Source organism: Lichenostomus cassidix, unplaced genomic scaffold (genome assembly GCF_008360975.1).
Source record: "Lichenostomus cassidix isolate B80296 unplaced genomic scaffold, HeHo_3.0 HiC_scaffold_865, whole genome shotgun sequence".
In the NCBI taxonomy this organism is placed as follows: Eukaryota; Metazoa; Chordata; class Aves; order Passeriformes; family Meliphagidae; genus Lichenostomus; species Lichenostomus cassidix.
Window position 1 is genome coordinate 1 of NW_028147443.1, and position 26,516 is coordinate 26,516.

General features: G+C 58.5%; 3 protein-coding genes across 3 annotated transcripts; all 3 read right to left on the reverse strand.

Annotated features, from left to right (window-relative positions):
• Window positions 1-78: 78 nt before the first annotated feature.
• Window positions 79-2,641, reverse strand: LOC146422806 (extended synaptotagmin-1-like; the record flags this gene model as incomplete). Its single annotated transcript, XM_085045744.1, has 5 exons — window positions 2,192-2,641; window positions 1,057-1,098; window positions 398-532; window positions 254-327; window positions 79-151 (listed from the first exon to the last, which is right to left on the reverse strand). Coding segments are annotated over exons 1-5 (774 nt in total), but the record flags the coding sequence as incomplete, so codon positions are not given.
• Window positions 2,642-2,925: 284 nt separating this feature from the next.
• Window positions 2,926-5,950, reverse strand: LOC146422807 (zinc finger CCCH domain-containing protein 10-like). Its single transcript, XM_085045742.1, has 2 exons — window positions 5,856-5,950; window positions 2,926-4,360 (listed from the first exon to the last, which is right to left on the reverse strand). The coding sequence occupies exon 2, from the start codon at window positions 4,338-4,340 to the stop codon at window positions 3,171-3,173; it is 1,170 nt and encodes a 389-aa protein (XP_084901868.1). The 5' UTR covers window positions 4,341-4,360; window positions 5,856-5,950; the 3' UTR covers window positions 2,926-3,170.
• Window positions 5,951-10,022: 4,072 nt separating this feature from the next.
• On the reverse strand, window positions 10,023-26,471 carry LOC146422808 (proliferation-associated protein 2G4). Its single transcript, XM_085045743.1, has 13 exons — window positions 26,329-26,471; window positions 24,381-24,509; window positions 23,732-23,837; window positions 23,420-23,489; window positions 20,834-20,926; window positions 20,299-20,362; window positions 17,936-18,014; window positions 15,535-15,613; window positions 15,307-15,440; window positions 13,880-13,974; window positions 12,470-12,597; window positions 11,360-11,413; window positions 10,023-11,281 (listed from the first exon to the last, which is right to left on the reverse strand). Exons 1-13 carry the CDS (start codon window positions 26,414-26,416, stop codon window positions 11,216-11,218), a joined length of 1,185 nt encoding a protein of 394 aa, XP_084901869.1. The 5' UTR covers window positions 26,417-26,471; the 3' UTR covers window positions 10,023-11,215.
• Between the last annotated feature and the right edge of the window lie 45 nt (window positions 26,472-26,516).

The following is a 26,516-nucleotide window of genomic DNA, read 5'->3' on the forward strand; positions in this document are numbered from 1 at the left end:
CCCCAGGGCCATTCCTGACCCCCCAGGGCCATTCCCGACCTCCCCAGGGCCATTCCCGACCCCCCAAGCCCCCCTCACCTGCATCCCCTTCACCCCTGCCTTGCAGAAGAACTTTTTCACCTCCACGTCGATCTGAACGTCACCGACATAGCTGGGGGGACAGGAGGCGGGGGGAGCTCAGCACGGCCCCCCCGGACCCCTGCCCAGCCGGGGGGGGCTCAGACCTGGCGCTGTCACCTCACGGGGGGCTCACCTGATGTTGAGGTCCAGCAGGATCTGCTTCTTGTGGGTACCAGGGTGGGCTCTGACCCCCAGGACCCGGAGGGGCTGCGGGGGGGGCAGAGGTCAGCGAGGGGTGTCTGGGGGGTCCGAAGGGCCAGGGGGACCCCGAGTTTACCTTCTCGCCCATGTCCACCTTGGTGAAGGTGAAGGTCTGCAGGTGGGTGTTGGAGGCGCGGATGGACGGAGCGATGTTCTCCACCAGCAGCTTCTCCATGTACTGCCCGAAGAACGGCCAGGCCTGGGCCAGGACCTGCCGGACACCGAGCGGGGGACATCGGGATGGAGGGATGGACACAGGAATGGAGGGATGGACACCGGAGATGGAGGGATGGACACGGGAATGGACACAGGGATGGACACGGGAATGGAGGGATGGACACCAGGAATGGAGGGATGGGACAGGGGGTGGAGGGATGGACACAGGAATGGAGGGATGGACACCGGAGATGGAGAGAGGGAGAGAGGAAGAGATGGACAGAAGGATGCAGGGTGGGAGGGAGGGATTAAGGGATTAAGGGATGGAGAGAGGGAGGGATGCAGGGATGCAGGAGGGAGGGACGGAAGGAGGCCAGGAGGGAGGGAAGGGAGGATGCAGGAGGGATGGAAGGATGCAGGAGGGAAGGGAGGATGCAGGAGGGATGCAGGAGGGAGGGAAGGGAGGATGCAGGAGGGATGCGGGAGGGAGGGAAGGGAGGATGCCCGGGGGCGCCGCAGGGTGCGGAGCGAGGGGAGGCGGTGCCGCCGCGGGGCGGGCCGGACACACGGACACCTCACCTTGTTCAGCCATTCCGCCCGCTCCACATCCGGGAAGCTGACCTGGGGGACAGGGGGGGCCTGAGCCCGGGGGGGCAGACAGGGCGCGGCCCCTCCCAGCCCCGTGCCTCAGTTTCCCCAACCTCCCGGTGCGACCCCGCGGGAGCCGCTCAGCCCCGCCGCCCCCCCACCATCTGCCCGTTCCCGGGGGTCCCGAAAGGAGGTCTCGGCGGGGGGAAGTCCCGGGAAAGGGGGTTGGGACCCCTCCGCCCCCCCTCGGCCGCCCCATCCGCGGCCGGGCAGGAAGCGGCCCCCCCGGCCCGGTGAGTCACGGCCCGACCGCGGCACTGCCGGAAGGCCCGGGCGGTACCGGGGGTGTCCCCGCAGCGGGGAATGCAGCGGGGCGGCTCCGCCCGGGGACAGCCGCGGGGGGCTCTCGGTGGGGCGGCGATCCCGGCCCGGGGGTCCCGCACGGCGCGGAGCTCAGAGCGGGGCTCGGTGGGGCTGCCGGGGGTCCCGGCCGACCGGGAAACCCAAGGGGGGCTGAAAGCAGCACGGAGGGGAGCCGGGATGGTGCGGGGTCTGACTCGGGGGGTCTCGGGGGGTCCCGGCAGTCTCAAGCGGGGTCTGCAGCGCAACACGGAAGGGACCCGGGGGTGCCCGGTCCGGGGGTCCCGGGGGTCCCGCGGTGCAGCAGTGCGGTGCGCGGTGCGGGGCACAGCCCGGGGGTCCCGCCGGCCGGGCAGAGCTGAGCGGGCTCGGTGCGGCGGAGCGCGGGGGGATGCGCTGCAGGTGTCGGGGCTCCCCGGGGGTCCCGCCGGGCGGGAAGGCGCAGACAGGCGGGGAACACCGGCAGCGGGGCACGGGGGTGCGGTGAGGCTGCCGGGAGTCCCCGGGGGTGCCAAGCGGGGCTGCAGCGGAGCAGGAAGGGGGTCCCGCCCGGGGGTCCCGCCCGGAGGGGAACTCCAGCGGTGCCTGCAGCGCAGCAGAGCCGGGAAGACTGAGCGGGGCACAGTCCCGGGGGTCCCACCGGGGGAACTGCGCTTCCCAGCCCCGGAGGTGTCACCGGGGAGGCTGCGGTGCGCGGGGCGGGGATTCCCCTGAGCCCTTCCCGCCGGCGATAACGGCGCTGCGGGAGCCCCGAGCACCCGCTTACCCAGGCCGGCAGCTCCCCGCGGGCCGCGCCCAGCCCGGCGGCGGCGGCGCGCACGGCCGCCTCCTCGTCGCGCTGCAGGCGCTCGGCCGCGCGCATCCCGCGCTCCCGGGCGCGCCGCCGCCGCCGCCAGCCCGCGTAGAGCGCGAGAGCGAGCACGAGCGCGCCCGCGCCCAGCCCCAGCAGCCCCGCGGCGTAGGCGGGCAGCGCCCAGAGCAGCCGCCGGCCCAGCGCGCCCAGAGCCGCCAGCCCGAGCCCGCCGCGCCGCTCCATCGCTCCCGCTCCGCTCCCGCCGCGCCCGCTCCGCCGCCGCTCCCGCTGCGCCCCGGCCCCGCCCCGGCCCCGCCCCCCGCACGCACGCGTCGCCCATTGGCTGAGCGGCGCGGCCCAGGACACGCCCCCACTCCGCACGCGTCGGTCATTGGCTGCCCGCCAGCTCCTGGCCACGCCCATTGACCGCGGGGCTTCCCGCCACGCCTACTGCGTCACCCATTGGCTGACGGCCAAGTTTTGACCACGCCCATAACGAAGATGCCCCGCCCACATTGGTCACGTGTCTTAGACCGCGCCCTTATCTATGAAGTGGGCGTGGCCTCAGCGAAGGGCGTGGCCAATGTCACGTGTTCCCCCAGCCCGGACACGCCCCGTGTGTCCACCCCACCGGCTGGCCCTTCCCGGGGGTACCGGACAGTGACCACCGGGACAGGACCACCGGGACAGCGACAGCCGGGCCCGTGTAGTTTGGGGTTTTTTGTTTTAATAGCTGAAAACATTACAGGGCGGGGGGAGCCCCGGTGCCACCCCCGGCTCCCGGGACTCAGCCCCGGCGCTCAGTCTGTCCAGGGGGCTCGGGGGGAGCACCCGCAGCCCCCCCGGGGGAGGGTCCTGCACCCCCAGCCCCACCAGCCTCCCCAGGGTCCGTGCGTCCGTCCTCGTCCCGCCGCCCCCTGGGCTCAGTCCGGCGGGTCCCCCGGTGTGGGGGTCAGTGTGGCATGGCCGTTATCCTCATGCTCTGCGAGGCGATGGGGTAGGTGACCATGGGCGTGGTGGCGTGGCTCATGGTGATGCCGCCGAGCGGCTGCGCCATGGACACGGCCACCGGCGCCACCGACACGGCCACGGGCGCCATGGACACGGGCGGGGGGGCCATGCCCTGCGCGATGGTCTGCGCCAGGGCCGCCGACAGCGGCGCGATCTCGGGGTTCATGGGGGGCGCGGCGTTGGCCGGCGGGGCGGCCTGGGCGCCGGCCGGGGCCACCAAATCCTGCTGGGTGACGGGGCGGGGCTGCAGGGCCTGGCTGCTGAGCGTGGTGTGCGTCTGCGCGATGCTGTGGTTGTAGTTGGTGACCGTCCCCACCGTGGGCGCCAGAGTCTGCTCGGTGGCCGTGGCCGTGGAGCTGAGCGTCATCACCTTGGCCTGGTTGCGGAACTGGGCGTTCTGCTCCAGCAGCACCTCGTTGGTGGCCAGCAGGTTGTTCACCTGCTTCTTGAGGTCCTCCACGCGCTTCCGCAGCAGCACGTTCTCCTCCTCCAGCAGCCGGTACTCCACGGCCCGCGGGCTGGCGAAGCCGTACTCGTAGCTCTCGTAGAGCCCCTCGGCCCGCCGCCGCTTCAGCACCGGCTCGTCGGGGTCGTAGAGGCCGTCGTAGGGCTCGTAGCGGCGCCCGCCGGGGCCCAGCCCCTGCTCCCGGCCCCGCGCCTCGTACTCGTAGTCCCGCTGCAGGTGCTGGAACTTGCACTTGGCCCCGCGCTGGCAGTCGCCCTTGAGGAAGTCCCGGCAGATCGGCACCTCCTCCTTGCTGTTGGGCAGGTCGGCGGGCGACAGCCCCAGCCCGGCGGCCACCTTCTGGCGCAGGCGCGGCGGCAGCTCGCCCGTCTTCTTGTAGCAGTCCTCGTCCTCCTTGGTGCCGTGGATGAAGCGGCAGTTGAGGCGCACGCACTCCTTGTTCTGGAAGTCGTGGCAGAAGATGAACTCGTTCTTGCGCACGCCCAGGTTGGTGACCTCGGAGATGTCGGGGTGGCGGAAGCGGCAGCGCTTGCCCCGCTTGCACACGTTGCGCAGGAAGTCGCGGCAGATGTCGTCGGCGCCGGCGCCCGCCTCGTCCCCGCTGCCCCCCGTGGCGTAGCCGTCGCGGCTGTCGCGGTCGGGCATCTTCGAGGGAGGGGCGGCGGCTGCGGGGAGAGGGAGAGGTGAGGGAGGGAGGGGAGATGGGGATGGGGGAGTGGGGAAATGCCACCCCGGGGCATCGGGGAGGGACCGAGAGTGAAGGCACCACCGGGAGAGGGAGGGATGGAAGGGAGGGAGGGACCAGGAGTGATGGCACCACCGGGAGAAGGAGAGAGGGACCGGGAGTGATGCCATTACCGGGAGAGGGAGGGAGCGGGAGGAGCCCCGGGACCACAGGGAAACCCCCATCCCGGGGGTGCAGGTATTGCGGGAGGGATCAGGGGAGAGGGACCGGGAGCGATGGCACCACCGGAGGATGGAGGGGGACCGGGAGTGACTCCGGTACCGGAGGAGAGGGACAAACACCCACCCCGGGGCACCGGGGAGGGACCGGGAGTGATGGCACCACCGGAGGATGGAGAGAGGGACCGGGAGGATCCCAGGAACGGAGGGAAACTCCCACTCCGGCGCTCCGGGAATTGCGGGACGGATCGGGAGTGAGGGGCTGGGAGTGGCTCCGGTACCGGAGAAGAGGGGGAAATCCCACCCCGGGGCTCCGGGAATGGTGGGAGGGACCGGGAGGGACCGGGGGACAGGAGGAGAGGGGGAAACATCCACCCCGGGAGAGGAGAAGCGGGAGTGACCGAGGTACCGGCTGAGCGGGGAGTCACCGGGGAGGGAGGGACAGGGTGAGAGAGGGACCGGGAGTGATCCCGGTACGGGGGGATTCACCCACCCCGGGCACCGGGGGAAGGAGCGGGAGGGATGGCAGTACCGGAGGAGGGAGGGAAACACCGGGGAGTGACAGCAGCACCGGGGAGGGAGGGAGGGAGGGACGGGCAGTGACTCCGGTACCGGTGGGGAAACAGCCGCCCCGGAGCTCCGGGCAGTGCGGGAGAGCCCGGGAGAGACTCCGGTACCGGCGGGAAGGGAAACTCTCACCGGGGCTCCGGGGAGGGAAGGAGGGACCGGGAGGGACTCCGGTAGCGGTGCGGAGGAGGGAAACATTCACCCCGGGCAGCGGGCACGGACAGAGGGAACGGGTGAGGGAGAGCGGGAGGATCCCGGTACCGAGGGGGAAACAGCTGTCCCGGGGCACCGGGCACGGGAGCAACGCCGGTACCGGGAGGAACACCCGCCGCGGGGTGCCGCCGAGCCGGTGAGGGGCAGCACGGCCCGGGAGCCGCCGCCACGGCCCCGGTGTGTCCCCCGGCACGGCCCCGGTGTGTCCCCCGCCAGCCCCGGTATGTCCCCCGCCAGCCCCGGTGTCACCCCCGCCCCGCTGTCCCCGCCCGCCCCAGCGCCGCCTCAGCCCCGAGCCGCGGGAGGAATCCCGGGGTGTCTCCCGCAGTCACTCCCCGCGCCCCGGGCGGCACCGAGCGCCGCGCTGCGGGACCCGCGCCCCGTGACAGCCCCGCGAGGCGCCCCGGGACAGCTCCGCACCGCCACCGGCAGGGCCCGGGCAGCGGCGGAGCGCGGCCTCCCCCTGCCCGCACTCACCGGCTCGCGGCCTCCCCGCGGGGCCTCCGGCGCCAACAACGCGCGGCCGGTGCGGCGGCGGGCGGGACCCGCTCAGCGCCGCTTCCGGGGCGGCCCGGAACTACCCGCGCGGCGCCGGGAGCGCGCGGCGCGCCGGAACTGCGTCACCGTGACGTCATCGGCGGGAGCCGCCGCCGCGCCGGGCTCCGCGTGGGTGATCCCGGAAGGTCCCGGTGCTGGAACGTTCCGCTCCCGGCTCCGTCCGGCCCCGGGCCCTGCCCACGGCACCGCCCGCCCGCCCCGTTACCGGGGATTCCTCACTCGGCAGCCGAAGCTGTCCCGTTACCGGGGGAATACCGTCCTCGTGCCTCCTGTCTGCCCCGTTACCGGAGGATTCCCCACCCCCATCCACCTGCCCGTTACCGCAGAATGCCCCCGGTCCCCTCCACCTGCCCTGTTACCTGGTTCGCCCCTTCCCCCTGGTTCAGCCAGCCCGGAGGAGCCCCGCCCCGGTCCCGCCCCCTGCCCGTTACCGGAGGACTCCTGGTGCCGCTCCCGGGCCAATGAAAGAGAAGCCCTCGGTACTGACAGCCTCCTGTTCCCGGAGAATCCCCGCTCCCCATCCTGCCCGGTACCGGATGAGCCCCACTGCCCGCGGAGGTGATCCCGGTCCGGTCCCGTTACCGGAGGAGCCCCGGACGGTGCTCCCAGCCCATCCCCCCGTTCCCCCGTTACCGGAGGAGCCCCCTGCCCCCTCCCCGGTGCCCGGCACAGCCCCCCGCCCTCAGAGCGCCCACACCGTGTAAGCAACAACCAAATTTTATTCACGGCACAGCAGCCGCCAGAAAGCACAGAACCGGTCCGGCACGGCGGGACCCCCCGCGGCACCGGGGCGGCACCGGGACAGCACCGCGGCGTCACCGGGCCGGCCCCGGGCCGCGTCCCCGGCGGGGGCGGCTACTTGGACCTCTGCCTCATCTTCCTCCTCTTGCGCTTCAGCCTGGGGACAGAGCGGCGGCGGCGTCACCCCCGGGGCCGGGCCGGGACCGAGCCGAGCCGGGACAGCACCGAGCCGGGCCGGGCCGGGACAGCACCGAGCCGGGCCCTCCCCGCCCCCCGGGCCCCCTCCCGGTGAAACGGGGCCGGCCCGAGCCCCGGGGGAGCTTCACGTACCTGCGCATTCGCTTCTTGCGCCACTGCGGGAGAGAGAGAGAGATGAGCGTTAGAGCCACCGGGATGGGGACCGGATCCCAGTGCCACCAGTGCCACACTGGTTCAATTCCCCCAGTGCCACCAGTCCCCACCAGTCCCATACTGGTTTAAGTCCCCCAGTACCACCAGTCCCTCCCAGCCCCACAATGGTTTCTCTCTCCCAGTTCTCCCGGTCCCACACTGGTTTTATCCTCCCGGTGTCCCCAGACTGGTTTGTCTGTCCCAGTTCCCCCAGTCCCGCACTGTTGTCTCTCTCCCAGTGCCCCCAGTTCCAGACTGGTTTCTCTCTCCCAGTCCCACACTGGGTTTTATTCTCCCAGTGCCTCCAGACTGGTTTGTCTCTCCAGTCCCGCACTGTTTTCTCTCTCCCAGTTCCACACTGGTTTGTTCTCCCAGTACCCCCAGTCCTACACTGGTTTGGTCTCCCAACACCCCCAGTCCCACACTGGATTACTTTTCCCAGTCCCACACTGGTCTCTCTCCCAGTCCCCTCAGTCCCCCACTGGCTCTCCCAGTACCCCCAGTATAATACTGTTTTTCTCTCCCAGTGCCCCCAGTCCCAGACTGGTTTAGCTCTCCTGCTGCCTCCAGGTCCCCCCAGTCCCCGCTTTGGCTCTCCCAGTGCCACACTGGTTTATCTGTCCCAAACTGGTTCGGTCTCCCAGTGCTCCCAGTTCCACACTGGTTTGTCTCTCCCGATCCCCCCAGTCCCACAATGATTTATCTTTCCCAGTCTCGCCCAGTCTCACACTGATCTGGCTGTCCCAGCATCCCCGTTCCACACTGGGTCAGCTCTCCCAGTGCCTCCAGTCTCCCCCAGTATCATACTGGTTTGGCTCTTCCAGTCCTCCCAGTCCCACACTGGTTTGGCTCTCTCAATCTCACCCATCCCACACCAATTTGTCTTCCTCCGTGCCCCCAGTCCCACACTGGTTTGTCTCTCCCAGTCCCACACTGGTTTGTCTCTCCCAGCCCCACACTGGTTTGTCTCTCCCAGTCCCACACTGGTTTGTCTCTCCCAGTCCCACACTGGTTTGTCTCTCCCAGTCCCACACTGGTTTGTCTCTCCCAGTCCCACACTGGTTTGTCTCTCAGTCCCACACGGATTTGGTTCCCCAACTCCCAGACCGGCTGGTCTCTCTCCAGTCCCAAACTGGTTTTAGCTCTCCCAGTATCCCCAGTCCCACAGTCATTTGGCTCTCCCAGTATCCCCCGTTCCCCCCATCCCGGTGTTCCCAGAGCAGCTCCGAGCCAAGGCCCGGGACCCCTCACCCTCACCCGGGATCTCCCCGTTCGGGACTCCTCACACTCCTCCCAGGGATCCCCTGACCTCTGGAACACCCACCGGGACACCCACCGGGACCCCCACTCCCACCGGGATTCCCCACTCCCCGCACCGAGCCCCCAACGTCCGCTTCACCCCACCGCGACCCTCCGCCCAGGAGTTGTCCAGGCCGCAGCCCCCTCCACCTCCCATCCAGGCCCGACCACTGCTCAGCCGCCATCGGCCGCCCCCGCGCCGCCCCGCGCCGCTCACCTTGGCCCTCATGGCGGTGCGGCGGCGCCCCGCTCAGTCCCGGCGGGCGGGGGGCGGCGGATGGAGGCGGATGCCGGCGGAGGGAGGCGGCGGCCGGTGAAGGCCCCAAGATGGCGGCAGCAGAGAGGGGCGCGCGCCGCTCGGCGGGGGCTATTTATAGGGGAGGGCTATGGCCACGCCCACAGCCACGCGAGGCACGACGGGAACTGTAGTTCCTCGCGCCTAGAGCATCACGGGAGTTGTAGGCCTGCCGCAGCCGCCATTTTGCGCCGCCGCGGCTCTTGCTTCTCCTCCCCCGAATTTATTGGGAATAAAAGCATCAATTACAGTTTTTTTCTGGAGTTTCCGCTTATCCAAGGCTTTAACGGGATCGTCGCTGCACCCCAAAGTCCCTCCAGGGACTTTGCTTTGAAGTAAAAATATTAAATACTTAAACATTGTAGCATAAAAGATACAAAATATAAAATTAAATAAACCTTCGCGAGTCTCAGCTGTTTATAAATCCCTGCTGTGAATTAGGAGAGCATTGAGCTCCCATATCCAGGCGGAATGGTGCTTTAAAAGCCTATAATGAGCTTTTTGCCCTTAAAAAGAGGGGAGTTTCCCCCTCAAAATGAAATTTTTCTCCTGCAAAATAAGTTTTTACTCCCTCAAAACGAGTTTTTTTCTCGAGGGTTTTATTTCCTTCAAGTTGAGGTGAGTATCTCCTCAGAACGTTTTATTTCCCCCTCAAAATTAGGTGTTTTCCTTCAAAATAAAGATTTTTTTCCCCCTCAAGCTTGTCTTCCTCAAAATGAGGGTGTTTCCCCTCGAAGTTTTTCCTTAAAAAAAGGGCTTTTTCCCCTCAGAATTAATTTTCCCCCCTCAAAATGAGTTTTACCCATCAAAATTACTTTTCCCCCTCAAATATAGGTTTTTTCCCCCTCAAAAAGAGGTTTTTGCTCTCAAAACAAGGGAATTTCCCCTCAAAATGTGGGGGTTTTGCCATTAAATGAGGGGAGTTTCGCTAAGATGAGAGGTTTTCCCTCAAAATTATTTTTTCTCCTTCAAAATGAGGGGTTTTCCCCTCAAAATGTGGGTTTTTTCCCATTAAAATGAAAGGAGTTTCTCTAAGATGAGGGTTTTTCCCTCAAAATTATTTTTTCCCCCTCGGAATTAATTTTTCCCCTTCAAAATGAGGTTTTTCCCTCAAAATTATTTCTTTTTCCCCTCAAAATAATTTTTATTTCCCCTCAAAATACATTTTGTCCCTCAAAATTAATTTTTTCCTTCAAAACGACTTTTATTTCCCCTCAAAATGATTTTATTTCTCCTCAAAATTATTATTTTCCCCTCAGAATCCCAATTTCCAACCCCAAACCCGCCCAGGCCTCGCAGCAAATCCACCCAAAAACCCCAAAATCTGAAACAACCCAGAGAAATACAGAAAAAGCCCAGAATAAAATCCAATATCACATCGTTTATTCTCTTTTATTGACTTTGGTAACATTTTTGCACGTGTGGAGTTTTTTGGGGTGGAAAACTCGGATTTTTGCACAGGAAGCACCGCAGCCTGCGGAGGGCAAGGCAGGAAAATTCCCAAAATCCAGGGAAAATCCGGGGAAAATCCAGGGGGAAATCCAGGGGTATCGGCGGCAAAGGAAAAAAAAACCTCAACATTCAACTCCCGGCGGTTTTAATCGGCTTTTTTTTCTCGTTTTTGTGTGGTTTTTTTGTAAAAAAGTGGCTATAAAAGAGCGATACCCCCGGGTTGGGCCTTGTCCCGCTTCCCTCGCCTCTCCCCTCAGGAATTCTGTGGGTTTTTGCACCAAATCAGCGAAAAATCCAGAGGGAAAAAGGGAAAAAAATTCTCCTCCGGCTGGCGGGAAAGGTGGAATGTGCTCCTGGGGAGGTTGGGAAGGATAAAAAAACCCCAAACCCCGGGATTGAGGGAATTCAGCTCCGCAGGGCCGGAATGTCGGCAGCTTCCCGAGGGTTCGGATAATTTTTAAAAACGAGTTTTTTTGTGTTTAAAAAATAGCGATTTGTTCGAAATCCCTTAAATCAAGGCAGAGGCAGAAAAGGCTCCCGGAGGTGGGGACCTAAAAATTTGATGGTTTTTTTTTCCCAATTTTTAAAAGTACAGTCCCGGAGGGAAAAAGAGAAAAAATTCCGGAGCACTCGCGGCAGGGCACTTTTCTGGGTGGAAAAACCTGGTTTTTGGGTGGTTTTTGTGAAAATTTCCGAAGGGAAAAATTAAAAAATAAAAAACAGGAGGAGGAGGAGGAGGAAGGAATCAGCAGCTCCCTCCACTCCCTCTCCCTGGATTGGGATGGATTCTCCTCTCCAAACGTGGGAAATATAAAAGGTTCAGAATTAAATGGCGACTTTCACTCCTAATTTTTAATATTTCTTTTTTTTGCTGCTCTTTCTTGGGGTTTTATCATTTTTTTTGAAGTCTGAAGTGGCTGAGAGATTCCTCCCTCCTTGGCAGAGTCAACAGGAGCTGCTTGGAGTCGCTGGGAATTCCAGCAGCCCCGACCGACAGCAGTGCCAGATTATTTTGCTTCTGGATAGAATTTCGTTTGCTTTTGTGGATTATTTTTCTTTTTTTTGGGGGGAAAAAGGGGCGATTTGAGAGGTTTAGGGGCTCTCAGTCGCCGGCCTCGTTCTCCTCTGCTGTCTCTCCCGTGGTGGCGTTTTCGGCGTTTTTGGAAGCCTGGGGGGATAAATCCAGGGATGAGACCCCAAAAAGGCAAATCTGGGGATTCCTAATTTATAAAGTGCCCAAATTTACCTTCTTTTTCTTCTTTTTCTGGGTCTTCCGGCTGGCAGAGCTTTGTAGGAGGGCCTGGAAGGGAGAAAGGTGAGGAGGTGAGGATTGAGCCATGGTTTTGTTGGGATAATGGGAATTTGGGTCAGTTTGGGGAGGATTTGGGTTCCTTTCCTTCACCAACGAGCTGCTGCTTTTTAAATTATTAATATTACCATTATTAATGTTATTGTGTTAATATTTACATACTTTTTGTTATATTTATATTCATATCCATGGTATAATTCTATTATAAATTATGTATAATAAATATATATATTCTATTAATTTGTAATCTATAATCCATGTAAATTTATACAAATATATACTATTTATAAATGTATTACTATATATTAACTCAGGTTTTACATACATATAAATGTATGTAATAAATCTTACATATAAAAATAAATATTGAAATCAGATAAAATACTAAAAATAAGTTCTTAGATATTATTGTGTCTAAATTATTCTACATAAATATTACACTTTTTATATAAATATATTTTATATACATTACATATATATAGTATATATTTGTATATAATATATAAAATAGATGGATATTTAATAAGTACAAATTACATAGGAATTATATGTATTAACTCTGTATTATATATGAATATTAATATTCTAGCTGTAAATATAAATATAAATATTTTACATGCACACATAAATGAATTGCTTCTATAATTACACAGATGCAAACGTAATATGTTAATATTATTATAAACTTACTCTGTATTGTATATTAATAAATATTTTACATGTAAATATAAACATACTGCCTCTATAACTATATATATCAATTATAGGCTATATATTATAGATCATCATATTGTTTATTAATTATTGATTAGCAACTCATTTATTAATATTATTAGCTATTAGAAATATACTTTTTATTTTATAAGTAAATCTAAATATTAATAAATAATGTAATTTTAACAAATAAAATAAGGATATACCTTTATCCTATGAATATTTTGTATGTAAATACAAACACATTGCTTTTAGTTAATACGGGTAGGTATTGAACTCTACTGTAAACATGATTGTTAATTAATTATTAATTAATTAAGACTAGGAACCAACCTTGAGCTCGCCATCCTGCACCTCCAGGTCGGATTTGTAGAGCTCAGGCTCGAAGGGGCCACTTGTGATCCTCATGGGGCCATTGGGCATCAGCAGCACCGTGAACTTGAACTGAGCCACCAGCTCCCCTGCGGGCGGGACACCGTTAGCCCTGCCAGGACCTGAACCTCCCTGCCAGGACCTGAACCTCCCTGCCAGGACCTGAACCCCCCTGCCAGGACCTGACCCCCTGCCAGGACCTGTGGGACACTGTTAGCCCTGCCAGGACCCAAACCCCCTGCCAGGACCCGAACCCCCTGCCAGGACCTGAACCTCCCTGCCAGGACCTGTGGGACACCGTTAGCCCTGCCAGGCCCTGAACCCCCTGCCAGGACCTGAACCTCCCTGCCAGGACCTGAACCTCCATGCCAGGACCTGAATGCCCCTGCCAGGACCTGAATGCCCCTGCCAGGACCTGAATCCCCCTGCCAGGACCTGAATCCCCCTGCCAGGACCTGTGGGACACGGTTAGCCCTGCCAGGACCCGCAGGACACACAGGTTAGCCCTGCCAGGACCAGAACCCCCCTGCCAGGACCTGTGGGACACAGGGGTTAGCCCTGCCAGGACCTGCGGGGCTGAACCCCCTGCCAGGACCTGACCCCCCTGCCAGGACCTGACCCCCCTGCCAGAACCTGCGGGGCTGATCCCCCTGCCAGGACCTGTGGGACACATAGGTTAGCCCTGTCAGGACCTGTGGGACACACAGGTTAACCCTGCCAGGACCTGCAGGATTACAGGGGGTTGATCCTGCCAGGACCTACGCGGCTGAACCCCTCCAACTGCCAGGACCTGCAGGTCTGACATCCCCTCTGGAGTGCTCCGGGCAGGCAGTGATCCCTCACCCATCATTAACCCTGCCAGGACCTGCAGGTCTGACCCACCATGGTGTTGATCCCTCACCCATCATTAACCCTGCCGGGACCTGCAGGTCTGACCCACCATGGTGTTGATCCCTCATGCATCCCCACAGCTGAAAACCACCCTGAGGAGCCCCTGGGACCTGCCAGGACCTGCACTTCCTGCCCCTCAAACCTGCCAGGACCTGCAATTCCTGCTCTTCAAACCTGCCAGGACCTGCAATGTCTGCTCCTTACACCTGCCAGGACCTGCACTTCCTGCTCCCTACACCTGCCAGGACCTGCACTTCCTGCTCTGTGAGCAGCTCACCTGGATCCACCCTCACCTGTCCCTTCTTCTTCAGTCCCTCCCCTGTCCCCACCTGTCCCTCCCCTGTCCCCCAGGTCTCCCCTGTCCCCTTTTCCCTTGTCCTCACCTGTCCCCTCCCCATCTCACCTATCCCCCCAGCTCTCACCTGTCCCCTCCCCTGTCCCCCCAGGTGTCACCTGTCCTCACCTGTCCCCAGGTCTCACCTTCCTTCTCGTAGAGGACGTTGAAGGGCTGCAGCAGCTCGTGCTTGGCGCACTCCACCACCCCCATGCGCGCCTTCTTCTCGTCCTCGAACGCCCTGCGGGGACAGCGCGCACCTGAGTGCACCTGGCAGCACCTGAGATCACCTGGGATAACACCTGAGTGCACCTGGCAGCACCTGAGTGCACCTGGGATAACACCTGAGCGCACCTGAGTGCAGCTGGGAGGACCTGAGACCACCTGGGATAACACCTGAGTGCACCTGGGGTAACACTTGAGTACACCTGGTCACACCTGAGCGCAGCTGGAATCACTTGGGATCACACCTGAGTACCCCTGGTCACACCTGAGTGCACCTGAGATAAGACCTGAGTGCACCTGGGATACCTGAGTGCACCTGGGATACCACCTGAGTGCACACCTGAGTTTCCACCTGAGCTCACCTGATCTCACACCTGAGCTCATCTGTCCACCAGGACTCACCTGAGCTCTCACCTGCACACACCTAGGAATGTCCCCTCACCTTGGGAACGTCCCCATGTCCCAGCACAGGTAACCCCAGGTGAGCAGAACTCATGGATTTTGGGATGGAAAAGGCTGAAATTCCTTCATTTCAGACCCAGCCCACCTGGCCCTGCCTCACCTGTGTCTGACCGCCATTCCAGCTCCTCTGGAATTCCAAATCCCTGGAATTCCTCCCTAAACCTCATCCCAAACCTGCTCCAGGTGGAATCCTACAAACACCTGCGGCAGGAAAGGACCAAATCCATGGAATTCCTACTCAAACCCCTTCCCAAATCCCAGGAAAGGCTCCAATCCCTGGAATTCCTCCCTAAACCCCACCCCAAACCTGCTCCAGGTGGAATCCTACAAACACCTGCCATAGGAAAGGCCCAAATCCGTGGAATTCCGACCCCATCCAGGTATCCCAGGCAGAATTCCATCCCATCCAGGTATCCGGGTCAGAACTCCAGCCCCATCCAGGTATCCGGGTCAGAACTCCAGCCCCATCCAGGTATCCCAGATGGAATTCCAGCCCCATCCAGTTATCACAGCAGAATTCCAGCTCTATCCAGCTATTCTGGCTGGAATTCCAGCCCCATCCAGGTATCCCAGCTGGAATTCTGGCTCCACCCAGGTACCCCAGGTGGAATTCCAGCTCCATCCAGCTATCCCAGGTGCAATTCCAGCCCCACTCAGCTATTCTGGTTGGAATTCCATCCCCATCCAGGTATCCCAGTCGGAATTCCATCCCATCCAGGTACCCCAGATGGAATCCCATCCCCATCCAGCTATCCCAGGTGAAATTCCAGCCCCATCCAGGTACCCCAGGTAGAATTCCATCCCCATCCAGCTATCCCAGGTGGAACTCCAGCCCCATCCAGGTACCCCAGGTGGAACTCCAGCCCCATCCCGGCGCTGCCGGTACCTGAGGGTGAAGGGCATGGTGTCGAAGCGTCGCTCCACCTCGCTGAAAAAGGCACGGGAGGTTTTCATCTTGAGGCCGTACTGCTTGGAAGGATCCCTTTTGTAAATCGTGGTTCTCTGCCCTGCGTCCTTGGCCTGGAAAACATTCCCACGGGAATTCCCGACACCCTGACACACCTCCAGACCCCTTGTTCCATGGAATTCTCTTGGATTTTGGGGCTGGGCTCACCTTCCCCTCGCCGCTGCTGACGAGGACGTCGACGGCGTAGACTTCGTGAACCTCGAATTCTGCTTTTTCGTGGTCCTTCCTGCGTGGGAAAGGCAAAAAAATATGGGAATGGGGATGGGAAAAGCTTCCAGGGAACCCAAATCTTCCAGGAAACCCCAAACTTCTGGGAAACCCAAATCTTCCAGGAAACCTAAAACCTTCTGGGAAACCCAAAACCTTCCAGGAAACCCCAAACTTCTGGGAAACCCAAAACCTCCTGGGAAACCCCAAACTTCTGGGAAACCCAAATCTTCCAGGAAACCCAGAATCTTCTCCAAAATCCAAAAGCTTTCAGGAAACCCAGAATCTTCCAGGAAACCCAAATCTTCCCGGAAATCCAAAAGCTTCCAGGAAACCCAAAACCTTCCGGGAAACCTTCCCAGGAGAACCAGGAACGTGGTGATTCCACAGATGAGGCTGGGGATTGGGAACTCCCAGGGATGGGATATTTTTCCATGGAAATTTTCCATTTCTCGCAGGAATTTTTCCGTGGAAAAGGAAGGTTTGGAGTGTTCCCCAGCCCTGGAAGTGTTTGAGGAATTCCTGGATGTGGCACTCAGGGCTTTTCCCAGGGATCTGGCAGGACAAGGATCTCCGGGAATGGCTGGAGAATCCCTCGGACACTCAGCCAGTGTCCAGAGCTGGACTGGGAATTCCAGGATTCCTGAGGCTGGAAAAACCCTCCAAGGCCATCCAGTGCCAAATCCACATCCCTGGGACACCTCTGGGGATGTGACTTGGATTGAAAGCCACCAAATTCCACAAATATTCAGCAGGAATCCTAATCCTGAGGGATCCCTGAGCTGCCGGAGTGGGATGGGATGGGATTGATGGGATGGGATTTATAGGATGGGCTTTATGGGATTGAGATGGGATTTGGATTGATGGGATGGGGACTGATAGGATGGGATGGGATAGGATATATGAGATGGGATATATGGGATGGATGGGATGGGATTTATAGGATGGAATTTGTGGGATTGAGATGGGATTTGGATTGATGGGATGGGGACTGATGGGATGGGATGGGATTTATGAGATGGGATATATGGGATTGGATTTATAGGATGGAACTGATGGGATTGAGATGGGATTTGGATTGATGGGATGGGGGTTGATAGGATGGGATGGAATAGGATATATGATATGGGATAGGATATATGGAGATGGGATACATGGGATTGAGGGGATGGGATTTATGGGAATCCTGCCGAGATGGCAGCGATCCCATCCCATCCCATCCCATTGTCCCATCTCATCCCATTATCCCATCCCATTATCCCATCCCACCCCACAGGATGATCCTGGCACAACTCCGGAGTTGGCACAATCCCCACGGGCAACACTCGGGATTTCCAGCTGGCAGCTCCCAGCAGATCCCAAAAACCTGGACAGAGACCAAGGAGCCTCCTCGGGGCTTTGCAGCTTTTCTTTCTCAGAACGACCCCAAACATGAGTCAGGGAATGGTTTGGGATGGGAGATTTGCAGGGATTTCCTGGGATGAGGGATGGGAGCTGAGATGGGGGTTTGGATGGATTTTGGGGAAAAACTCCTCCCTCCAGAGGGAGATTTTTGGGATTTGAGGGATTTTTGGGGGTGTTGGACTCAATGAACCTCACAGATCCCTTCCTGCTCAGGATATTCCATAATTCCAGAGCTCCAGGAATGTTTGGATAACACTCCCAGGTGTTGGGATTTTGGGATTTGGGGGAGTTTTGGGGGTGTTGGACTCAATGATCCTCATGGATCTCTTCCCACTCAGGATATTCCCTAATTCCGGAGCTCAGGGAGTGTTTCGACAATGTTCATATCTTGGGATTTTGGGATTTGGGGGATTTTTGGGGGTGTTGGACTAAATGATCCTTGTGGGTTTCTTCCCACTCAAGATATTCCGTAATTCCAGAGCTCAGGGAGTGTTTGGACAATGTTCACATATTGGGATTTGGGGTGAAATCTGGGACTGGGGTTGCCCTGGCACTCCACAGTCCTTGTGGATTTCCCTGTTCCCAGGGAAAAGAACACCCCTGGGACACCCCAATCCCAATACCACAGAAATGGGGTCACCCTGAGCCCCCACCCCAAACCCTGACCCCGTATGTCTGACCCTGATCCCCTTTTTGTTCCTCACCCTTCACCCTGACTCCCCCCCTGCCCCCTGAGCCCCCTAATTTTGACCCCAACCCCCTAATTTTGACCCCAACCCCCCAATTTTTCACCCTGACCCCATTTTTTACCCAAACACCCCCTTTGCCCCAAGCTCCCCACATCCTAACCCCCATTTCCATCCCAACCCCTCAAACCCCAATCCCCCAAACCCTGACCCCCATTTTCCCCTGACCCCCATTCCTGCCCCCCACTCACTTCTGCTGGTCCGAGGGGTTCTGGATGATGGTTTTCTCCCCATCGATGACGTGCTGCTTCAGCTGGTGTGACAGCATCCCTGCGGGACACTGGGGTCACTGGGAGGGACTGGGATGGACTGGGATTGCTGGGAGAGTCACTCCCGGCTGGCAGGGAGCTCTTGGGGACACAGGGAGACCCCAAAATCCTCCCTGGATCTCCCAACCTGCCCAGTACAGCCAGGTGCTGCTGCTTCCCAGTAAGGCACTGCTCACCAGTGGGCTGGACTGGGATTACTGGGAGGGACTGGGATGGCTGGGAGAGTCACTCCCGGCTGCCAGAGAGCTCTTGGGGACACAGGGGGACCCCAAAATCCCCTCCTGGATCTCCCAATCTGCCCAGTACAGCGAGGTGCTGTTGCTTCCCAGTAAGGCACTGCTCACCAGTGGGCTGGACTGGGATTACTGGGAGAGACTGGGATGGACTGGGATTACTGGGATGGACTGGGATTGCTGGGAGAGTCGCTCCCAGCTGCCAGGGAGCTCTTGGGGACACTGGGGGACCCCAAAATCCCCTCCTGGATCTCCCAGTCTGCCCAGTACAGCCAGGTGCTGCTGCTTCCCAGTAAGGCACCGCTCCCAGTGGGCTGAACTGGGATTACTGGGATGTAACTGGGCTGTACTGGAGCCCCAGGCATGGGCACATCACTGGTTGTACTGGGTTCTACTGTGCTGTACTGGGAACCTTGGGCACTGCACACAGATCAGGGTTGTACTGATCTGTACTGGTCTGTACTGGGAGCCCCAAGAACTTCACACCAGTGGGCTGAACTGGGTTATACTGGTCTGTACTGGGAGCCCCAGTCACAGCACACCAGTGGGCTGTACTGGTCTGAACTGGTCTGTACTGGGTTATACTGGTTTGTACTGGGAGCCCAAATCACTGCACACCAGTGGGCTGTACTGGTCTGAACTGGAGCCCCAAGCACTGCACACCAGAGGGGCTGTACTGGTCTGAACTGGTCTGTACTGGGAGCCCAAATGACTGCACACCAGTGGGCTGTACTGGTCTGTACTGGGAGCCTTGGGCACCTCACACCAGTTGGCTGTACTGGTCTGAACTGGTGTGTACTGGAGCCCCAGTCACAGCACACCAGTGGGCTGTACTGGTCTGAACTGGAGCCCCAAGCACTGCACACCGGAGGGCTGCACTGGGTTAGACTGGTCTGTACTGGGAGCCCCGGGCATGTCACACCAGTGGGCTGAACTGGGCTGTATTGGGTTATACTGGTGTGTACTGGGACCCCCAATCACAGCACACCAGTGGGCTGTGCTGGTCTGTACTGGGATCTCGGGCATTTCACACCAGTGGGCTCTACTGGTCTGTACTGGAGCTCCAGTCACAGCACCCCAGTGGGCTGTACTGGTCTGTACTGGTCTGTACTGGGAGCCGCAGGCACCACACACTAGTGGGCTGTACTGGTCTGAACTGGTCTGTACTGGGTTGTAGTGGTCTGTAGTGGGAGCCCCAGTCACTGCACACCAGTGGGCTGTACTGGTCTGTACTGGGAGCCCCGGGCACCACACACCAGTGGGTTGTACTGGTCTGTACTGGTCTATACTGGTCTGTACTGGAGCCTCAGTCACAGCACCCCAATGGGCTGTACTGGTCTGTACTGGAGCCCCAGCGCCATTCCCCACCAGTGTCCAATCCCAGCAGAATCCCCCCTGGGCTGTTCCCAACCCCGAGGGGATTTTGGGGCAATTTTGGGGAATTTCTGTGTTTTTGGCACCCTTTGCTCCCAGCCCTGGCACATCCCCACATTCCCAACCCACTCCCTGGGCAGCAGGAACAGAATCCACGGAATCCCAGGGAATTTCATTCCAGGGAATTTAACCAACTCTGATCCAGCAATCCCAGAGATTCCCAATTCCATGGGAATGAGGAAATAACTCCCTGGAATGGCTTTGGGATGGCTGAAGATGTCCCTAAATTCATAAAAATGGGGGAAGGAGGAAGAATCTGGAAAGTTTGGATTATTTTTTCAGCCAATGCTGCTCCCTTAAGGATGGATTTGCAGCTCTTGGATTTTCCCAAATTTTGATTGGGATTTTGTGGGCATTCCTGGGATCCTTTATCCCCTGGGATCCTTTTTCCACAGGAATCCCTTATTCCCCTGGGATCCTTTATCCCCTGGGACCCTTTTTCCACAGGAATCCCTTATTCCCCTGGGATCCTTTATCCCCTGGGATCCCTTTTTCCCAGGAATCCTCTTTCCCCCAGGAATTTTTTTCCCCAGAATCCCTTTTTTCCCTGGAAACCTTAATTCCTTGGGATCCCTTTTTCCCAGAAATCCCTTTTCCCAGAAATCCCTTTTCCCTCACCTTCAATGGGTGTGCAGTGAAATGAGTGAGCTATTTTGTTCCAGGCCTCTGTCACTTGTGTGTTCTGGAAAAAAAAAAATATATGGAGAAAAAACCACTTTTTAGGATAAAAAATTCCCACCCCGAGCACAAGCTTCCCTTTAATTCCACATCCCAAGACAAACCCCAAAGCTTTTCCAACCAACAGCTGCTTCTACACCTCCAGGTGGAACAGGTTTGGGATGAGATTTAGGGAGGAAAAGCCAGGAAAAAACCTCCAAACCACCTGGAGCAGGTTTGGGATCAGATTTAGGGAGGAAAAATCAGGAAAAACCTCCAAACCACCTGGAGCAGGTTTGGGATCAGATTTAGGGAGGAAAAACCAGGAAAAACCTCCAAACCACCTGGAGCAGGTTTGGGATCAGATTTAGGGAGGAAAAACCAGGAAAACCAGCGCCAGGCTCCCGTTTTTCCCATTCCCAGATTCGCTCCCGGAATTCCTCCGGCTGGGAATTCTCCCCAGGGCAGGTGTGATTCCCGAAATCCCGGAGCTCACCTGGTTCCCAGGTTTCACCAGGCGCAGGGCAGCCTCGGCACACAGGTGAGCTGCCTTGATGACGTCGGCTTTGCGGCCTGACACGGGGTTTTCCTGGGAAAAACACCAGAATTTGGGATTTTTGAGGGCTGCTGCTTGTTTGGAGGTGGAGATTCCCTGTTTGGAATGTGGTGCATTCCCTGGAGAGAGGTCGGAATGTGGGAAACCCCACAGCTCCTTCGTTAGTCCTTCATTAACCACCCCAAATCCACTCCTGAAGGAATTCCAGACGATTCCAACATGGATTGGGAAGATTCCAGCAAGATTTTGGGGGAGAATTTTGGGTTTCTCCCCATCCCAAAGCCACTAGAGCAAAACCATTCCCAAGGACACACCTTGGGATTTATTCCCAAAGAATCCATCCCAAACCTCGGGATTTATTCTCAAAGGATCCATCCCAAACACAGGATTTATTCCCAGAGGATCCATCCCAAACCTCGGGATTTATCCCCAAAGGATCCATCCCAAACCCAGGATTTATTCCCAAAGAATCCATCCAAAAACACAGGATTTATCCCCAGAGGATCCATCCCAAACCCAGGATTTATCCCCAGAGGATCCATCCCAAACCCACGATTTATTCCCAAAGAATCCATCCAAAAACACAGGATTTATCCCCAGAGGATCCATCCCAAACCTCGGGATTTATCCCCAGAGGATCCATCCCAAACTTGAGGATTTATTCCCAAAGGATCCATCCCAAACCCAGGATTTATTCCCAGAGGATCCATCCTAAATACAGGATTTATCCCCAGAGGATCCATCCCAAACACAGGATTTATTCCCAAAGGATCCATCCCAAACACAGGATTTATTCCCAAAGGATCCATCCCAAACCTCGAGATTTATTCCCAAAGGATCCATCCCAAAGACAGGATTTATTCCCAAAGGATCCATCCCAAACACAGGATTTATTCCCAAAGAATGGGATAACCCAAGGCTCATGGCAGGAATTCCCAAAGCATCAGCCTGGCCAAATCCCAGTGGAAAAGTGGGAAGCAAGGACTGGTTTTGGGGTGGAAAATGGAAATGTCCATCCTGGGGCATTCCAGCAGGAGAAGTGGGAAGCAGGAACTGCCTCTCCAAGGCTCTGGGTGGTGACAACTCAGATCCAGAGGCTCCAGAGTGGTGTCACCTTGGACCCAGAGATTTTGGGATGGTGCCACCTGGGCTCCAGAGGCTCTGGACTGGTGCCACCTCAGATCCTGAGGTTCCAGGGTGCTGCCACCTTGGATCCAGAGGCCCTTGGGCACTGAAACTTCCCATCCTGGGATGGTGCCACCTTGGATCCAGAGATCCTGAGATGATGGCACCTTGGATCCAGACACTCCATGGTAGTGCCAACTTGGATCCAGAGCCTCTAAAGCAGTCCCACCTCAGATCCCAAGGTTCCAGGGCAGTGCCACCTCAGATCCAGAGGCTCCAAAGCAGTGCCACCTCAGATCCTGAGGTTCCAGGGCACTTCCAGCTCAGATCCCTAGGTTCCAAAGCAGTACCACCTCAGACCCTGAAACTCCAGGATGGTGCTACCTCAGATCCAGACGCTCCAAAGTGGTGCCACCTCAGATCCAGAGGCTCCAAATCAGTGCCATCTCAGATCTAGAGGTTCTAGGGTGGTGCCACCCAAGATCCCAAGGTTCCAAAGGGGTACCACCTCAGATCCTGACACTCCAGGGTGGTGCCACCTCAGATCCCAAGGTTCCATAACAGTGCCACCTCAGATCCTGAGGTCCCAGAGCAGTGCCACCTCAGATCCAGAGGCCACAAAGTGGTGCCACCCAAGATCCCAAGGCTCCAAAGCAGTGCCAATTCACATCCTGACACTCCAGGGTGGTGCCACCTCAGATCGAGAGGTTCCAGAGAACTTCTACCTTGGGTCTTGAGGCTCTGAAGCAGTGCAACCTCAGATCCCAAAGTTCCAGGGCAGTGCCACCTCAGATCCAGAGATTCCAGAATACTTCCACCTCAGATCCTGAGGTTCCAGGGTGGTGCCACCTTGGATCCAGAGGCCACAAAGTGGTGCCACGTCAGATCCTGAGGTTCCAGGGTGGTGCCACCTTGGATCCAGAGATTCTGAGATGGTGGCACCTCAGATCCAGAGGCCACAAAGTGGTGCCACCTCAGACTCCAAGGTTCCAGAGCAGTGCCACCTCAGAACCCGAGGTTCCAGGGTGGTGCCAACTCGGATCCAGAGGGCACAAAGTGGTGCCACCTCAGACCCTGAGGTTCCAGGCCACTTCCACCTCAGATCCCAAGGTTCCAAAGCAGTGCCACCTCAGATCCCAAGGCTCCATAACAGTGCCACTACAGATTCAGAGGTTCCACAATAGTTCCACCTCAGATCCTGAGGCTCCAAAGCAGTGCCACCTCAGATCCAGAGGTTCCAGAGCACTTCTACCTTGGGTCTTGAGGCTCTGAAGCAGTGCAACCTCAGATCTCAGGGCTCCAAGGTGGTGCCACCTCAGACCCCGAGGTCGCAGAGCAGTGCCCCCCAGGATCCCAAGGCCACCCCATCCCCGAGCAGATTCCCCGCGATGACAAACCCACCTTGGAGGCGCCGAGCACGAAGGTGTGCGCCACGTTGGCGATGAAGCCGTCCACGTGCACGCCCAGGTCGCTGCAAAACACGGGAAAACGGGAATTCCACCTGGATCCCACCATTCCAGAGGCTCCAGCACACAGAATGCTGCCCCACCAGCCGCTCCAGGCTCGTTAGGAGGTTTTAATTAACGAGGAATTAACACAGCAGGGGTGGGAATGGGTGGTCTGCAAGGTCCTCCTGACCCTGAAGGTTTGGGGATTTTGGGAAGGGTTTGCCTGGGAGAGGGAATTCCCGTGGGATGTGATCCCAGCACTCACATTTTGACCAAATCCCCGTCCTTGAGGATGTAATCCTGGTCACTCTTGAGCGGGGAGAAGTGACACACACAGTTATTTACGGATATACTCGTCGGGAAGGCGATTCCTGGGAAAGGGAGAAGAAAAAAATCATGGATTTAGGGAATGGGCTGGGAACAGAAAAAATCATGGATTTAGGGAATGGGCTGGGAACAGAAAAAATCATGGATTTAGGGAATGGGCTGGGAACAGAAAAAATCACGGATTTAGGGAATGGGCTGGATTTGGGGGACCTCAAAGCTCTGTTCCACTATCCCAGATTGCTCCAACCCCGCCTGGGACACTTCCAGGGATGGGGAATCCTCTGGGAATTCCATTTGAGCACCTCAGAGGGAGGATTTTTTTCCCTTTTTTCCACCTAACCCCAATTCCAGCACCTCCAGCACCACCAGGACAGGAATTGTGGAGCTCCTGGTGACAAATTCCAGTGCCACAGACCCTCCCGAGTCATTCCCATTCCCACAAATCCACGGGAACGGGAAGCTGAGGCACAGCAGGGAGGTGGATTTGGGCTCAAATCCGCTTTTTCTGGCAACACCAAGGAATTCCCTCACACCCACCACCTCCTGCCCATTCCCACCGGGCACGAGACCCACGGGATGCTCCTCACCTTTCTTCATTTCCTTTTCCTTCTTGAAAATCTTGCCGGTCTCCTCCATGATCATGGCGTCGCCCTTCTCGCACAGGCACAGCACGGAGGCGCCGGGACTCGCCGCCTCCACCACGGCGCGCAGGACCCCTGCAACGCCCAAAAAAACCACATTTCACGGACCCACAGCCCCAAATCCAACACCAGCAGGAAAATCTTGGGGTTTTCCCAAGATTCCAGGCTTGGATCTGCACGGAAACACCACTGGGAAAGGTGGGAATTGCACTTAAATAATTTATTTGGGAGTGTTGTCACGCAGCAGCCCAGGGAAGCAGGAGTGTGACATTCCTCTGGGAGAAGTCAGAGCTCTGGGAACAGGTTTGGGAATGACTGGGAGACATCAAAGGAGCAGAGCCCACTCCGTGAGGCCCTGTTTTCCAGGGAATCCACGCTGACACTGGGAACTCCAGGAAGCTCTGGGAATGTTCCACTCCCAACAAACCCACCAGGAATGCCAGCCTGCCTTAGGGGTGTCCCCAGACCCTCCAGCTGTGACACCTCACAGCGCCGATCCCGAGATAGTTTGGGATCCTGGAATGTCCCCTCACATCTCCCCCTCGCCCCAGCACCATGTGAATCCTCGGAATTCCAAGGAATCCTTGGAAGTGTCACCTGTGCCACAACCTGAATTTCACCCTGAGCCCTTCCATGAGAAAGTTGGGAATGTTTCAAAGCTCGGATAACGTTCCTGATAAGAGCTGCCCGTGGCTGGCGGGACGTGAAGGGGGAATAAAACAAACAGGGGGAAAAAAAGCAGATAAAGGGGAAAACCATCAGAGCATTCCAAAGGATCCGAGGAGCAGGGAGCTGATAGCAGCACTCCTCCAAGCCCTCTCTGCTTCCCGGTGTTTTTTAGGGAGTCAAGGCACTTTCTATCCCTAAAAACCGACAGCTGGGAGGGTTTTTTGCGGTGTTTTTTTTGTGTTTGCGCTTTTTGAGGGAGAAGAACCTGCGCGGAGCTGCCTTTCCCCCCGGGAAGGGAGGCGGCCGAACATCCAGGGGAGCCAGAGCGACCTTCCTCCCTCCCTCCCTTCCCGAAGGGAATCCCAAAACGCCTCCCGGGACGGCGGCAGGAGTTGAAAAGAAGCTCTGGAGTCAGCAGGAAGCGGGGTGGGACACCGGGGAGCCCCACGGAACCGGTCGGGGCGGCTCCGGGAGCGTCAGCCTCGGCGGGACAGCGGGAACGGGGTTAAAAAATAACAGGGAAAAGGGAAAAGCGCGGGGGAGGAGGGGACAGAGCCTGCGGGGGGACAGCGGCGGGAGCCCCACGAGAGGACGGGAACCCCCTGGCTGGGGCTGGACCCCCATTCCCGGGACCGAACCCCAATCCCGGGACCGAACCCCATTCCCGGAGCAGGATCCCGTTCCCGGGGCTGGACCCCCAGTCCGGCTGGGAACCCCATTCCCCAAACTGGACCCCAATTCCCGGGACAGGACCGAGTTCCCAACCCGGCCAGCCCCCCGCCCGGAGCTCCCCCCGCTCCCGCCCCGTCCCGCGGGGCTCAGCCCCCCACCACCGGCACCGGGGGGATCGCACCCGAGCACACGGGCACCGGGGGGGCACCGGGGGGCGGCAGGCCCGGCCCGGCCCCGCTCCGCCGCGCTCCCCCCGCTCCGCTCCGCCGGTGCACGTGGGGCGCGGTACCACGTGCCGGCAGCGGCGGCGGCCGCGCGGGGCCAGGGCCCGCCGGGACCGGGAGGCTCCCGCGCACCGGGGGGGTCCCACCGGCCCGGGGGTCTCACCCCGCGCCCCCCCCCGCCCGCCCCCAGCCCCAACCGGCGCGCCGGACCGGCCCGCGGGGGTCTCCGGCCGGGGGTCTCAGGCCGGGGGGGGCTCAGGCCCGGCCGCCCTCCCTCAGCGCTCCCCCCGCGCCCTCCCCGCCGCCCCCCGCCCGCGGCCCGCACTCACGGTTGGCGATGTCCCCCCCCATCTTGTACTTGGTCACCACCAGGTCCTCGGCGATGGTGAGCTCGGCCGCCTCCTCCTCGCCCGACATGGTGGGAGCCCCGCCGAGCCCCCCGGAGCCCCCCGGAGCCCGCCGGGCCTGCTGCAGCCCCCCGCCCGGCGCTGAGCACCCCCGGCACCGCCAGCCGGAC

Bases quoted from the DNA above. Each gene is read 5' to 3' on its own strand.
- LOC146422807 (XM_085045742.1), bottom strand. From the start codon at position 4,340: ATGCCCGACCGCGACAGCCGCGACGGCTACGCCACGGGGGGCAGCGGG.
- LOC146422808 (XM_085045743.1), bottom strand. From the start codon at position 26,416: ATGTCGGGCGAGGAGGAGGCGGCCGAGCTCACCATCGCCGAGGACCTG. The intron at 15,614-17,935 runs GTGAGTGGGGGG...TTTCCCACGCAG, and splicing joins AACCCCTCGGACCAGCAGAA to GAAGGACCACGAAAAAGCAG. The intron at 13,975-15,306 runs GTACCGGCAGCG...CTGTCCCCGCAG, and splicing joins ACCATGCCCTTCACCCTCAG to GGCGTTCGAGGACGAGAAGA.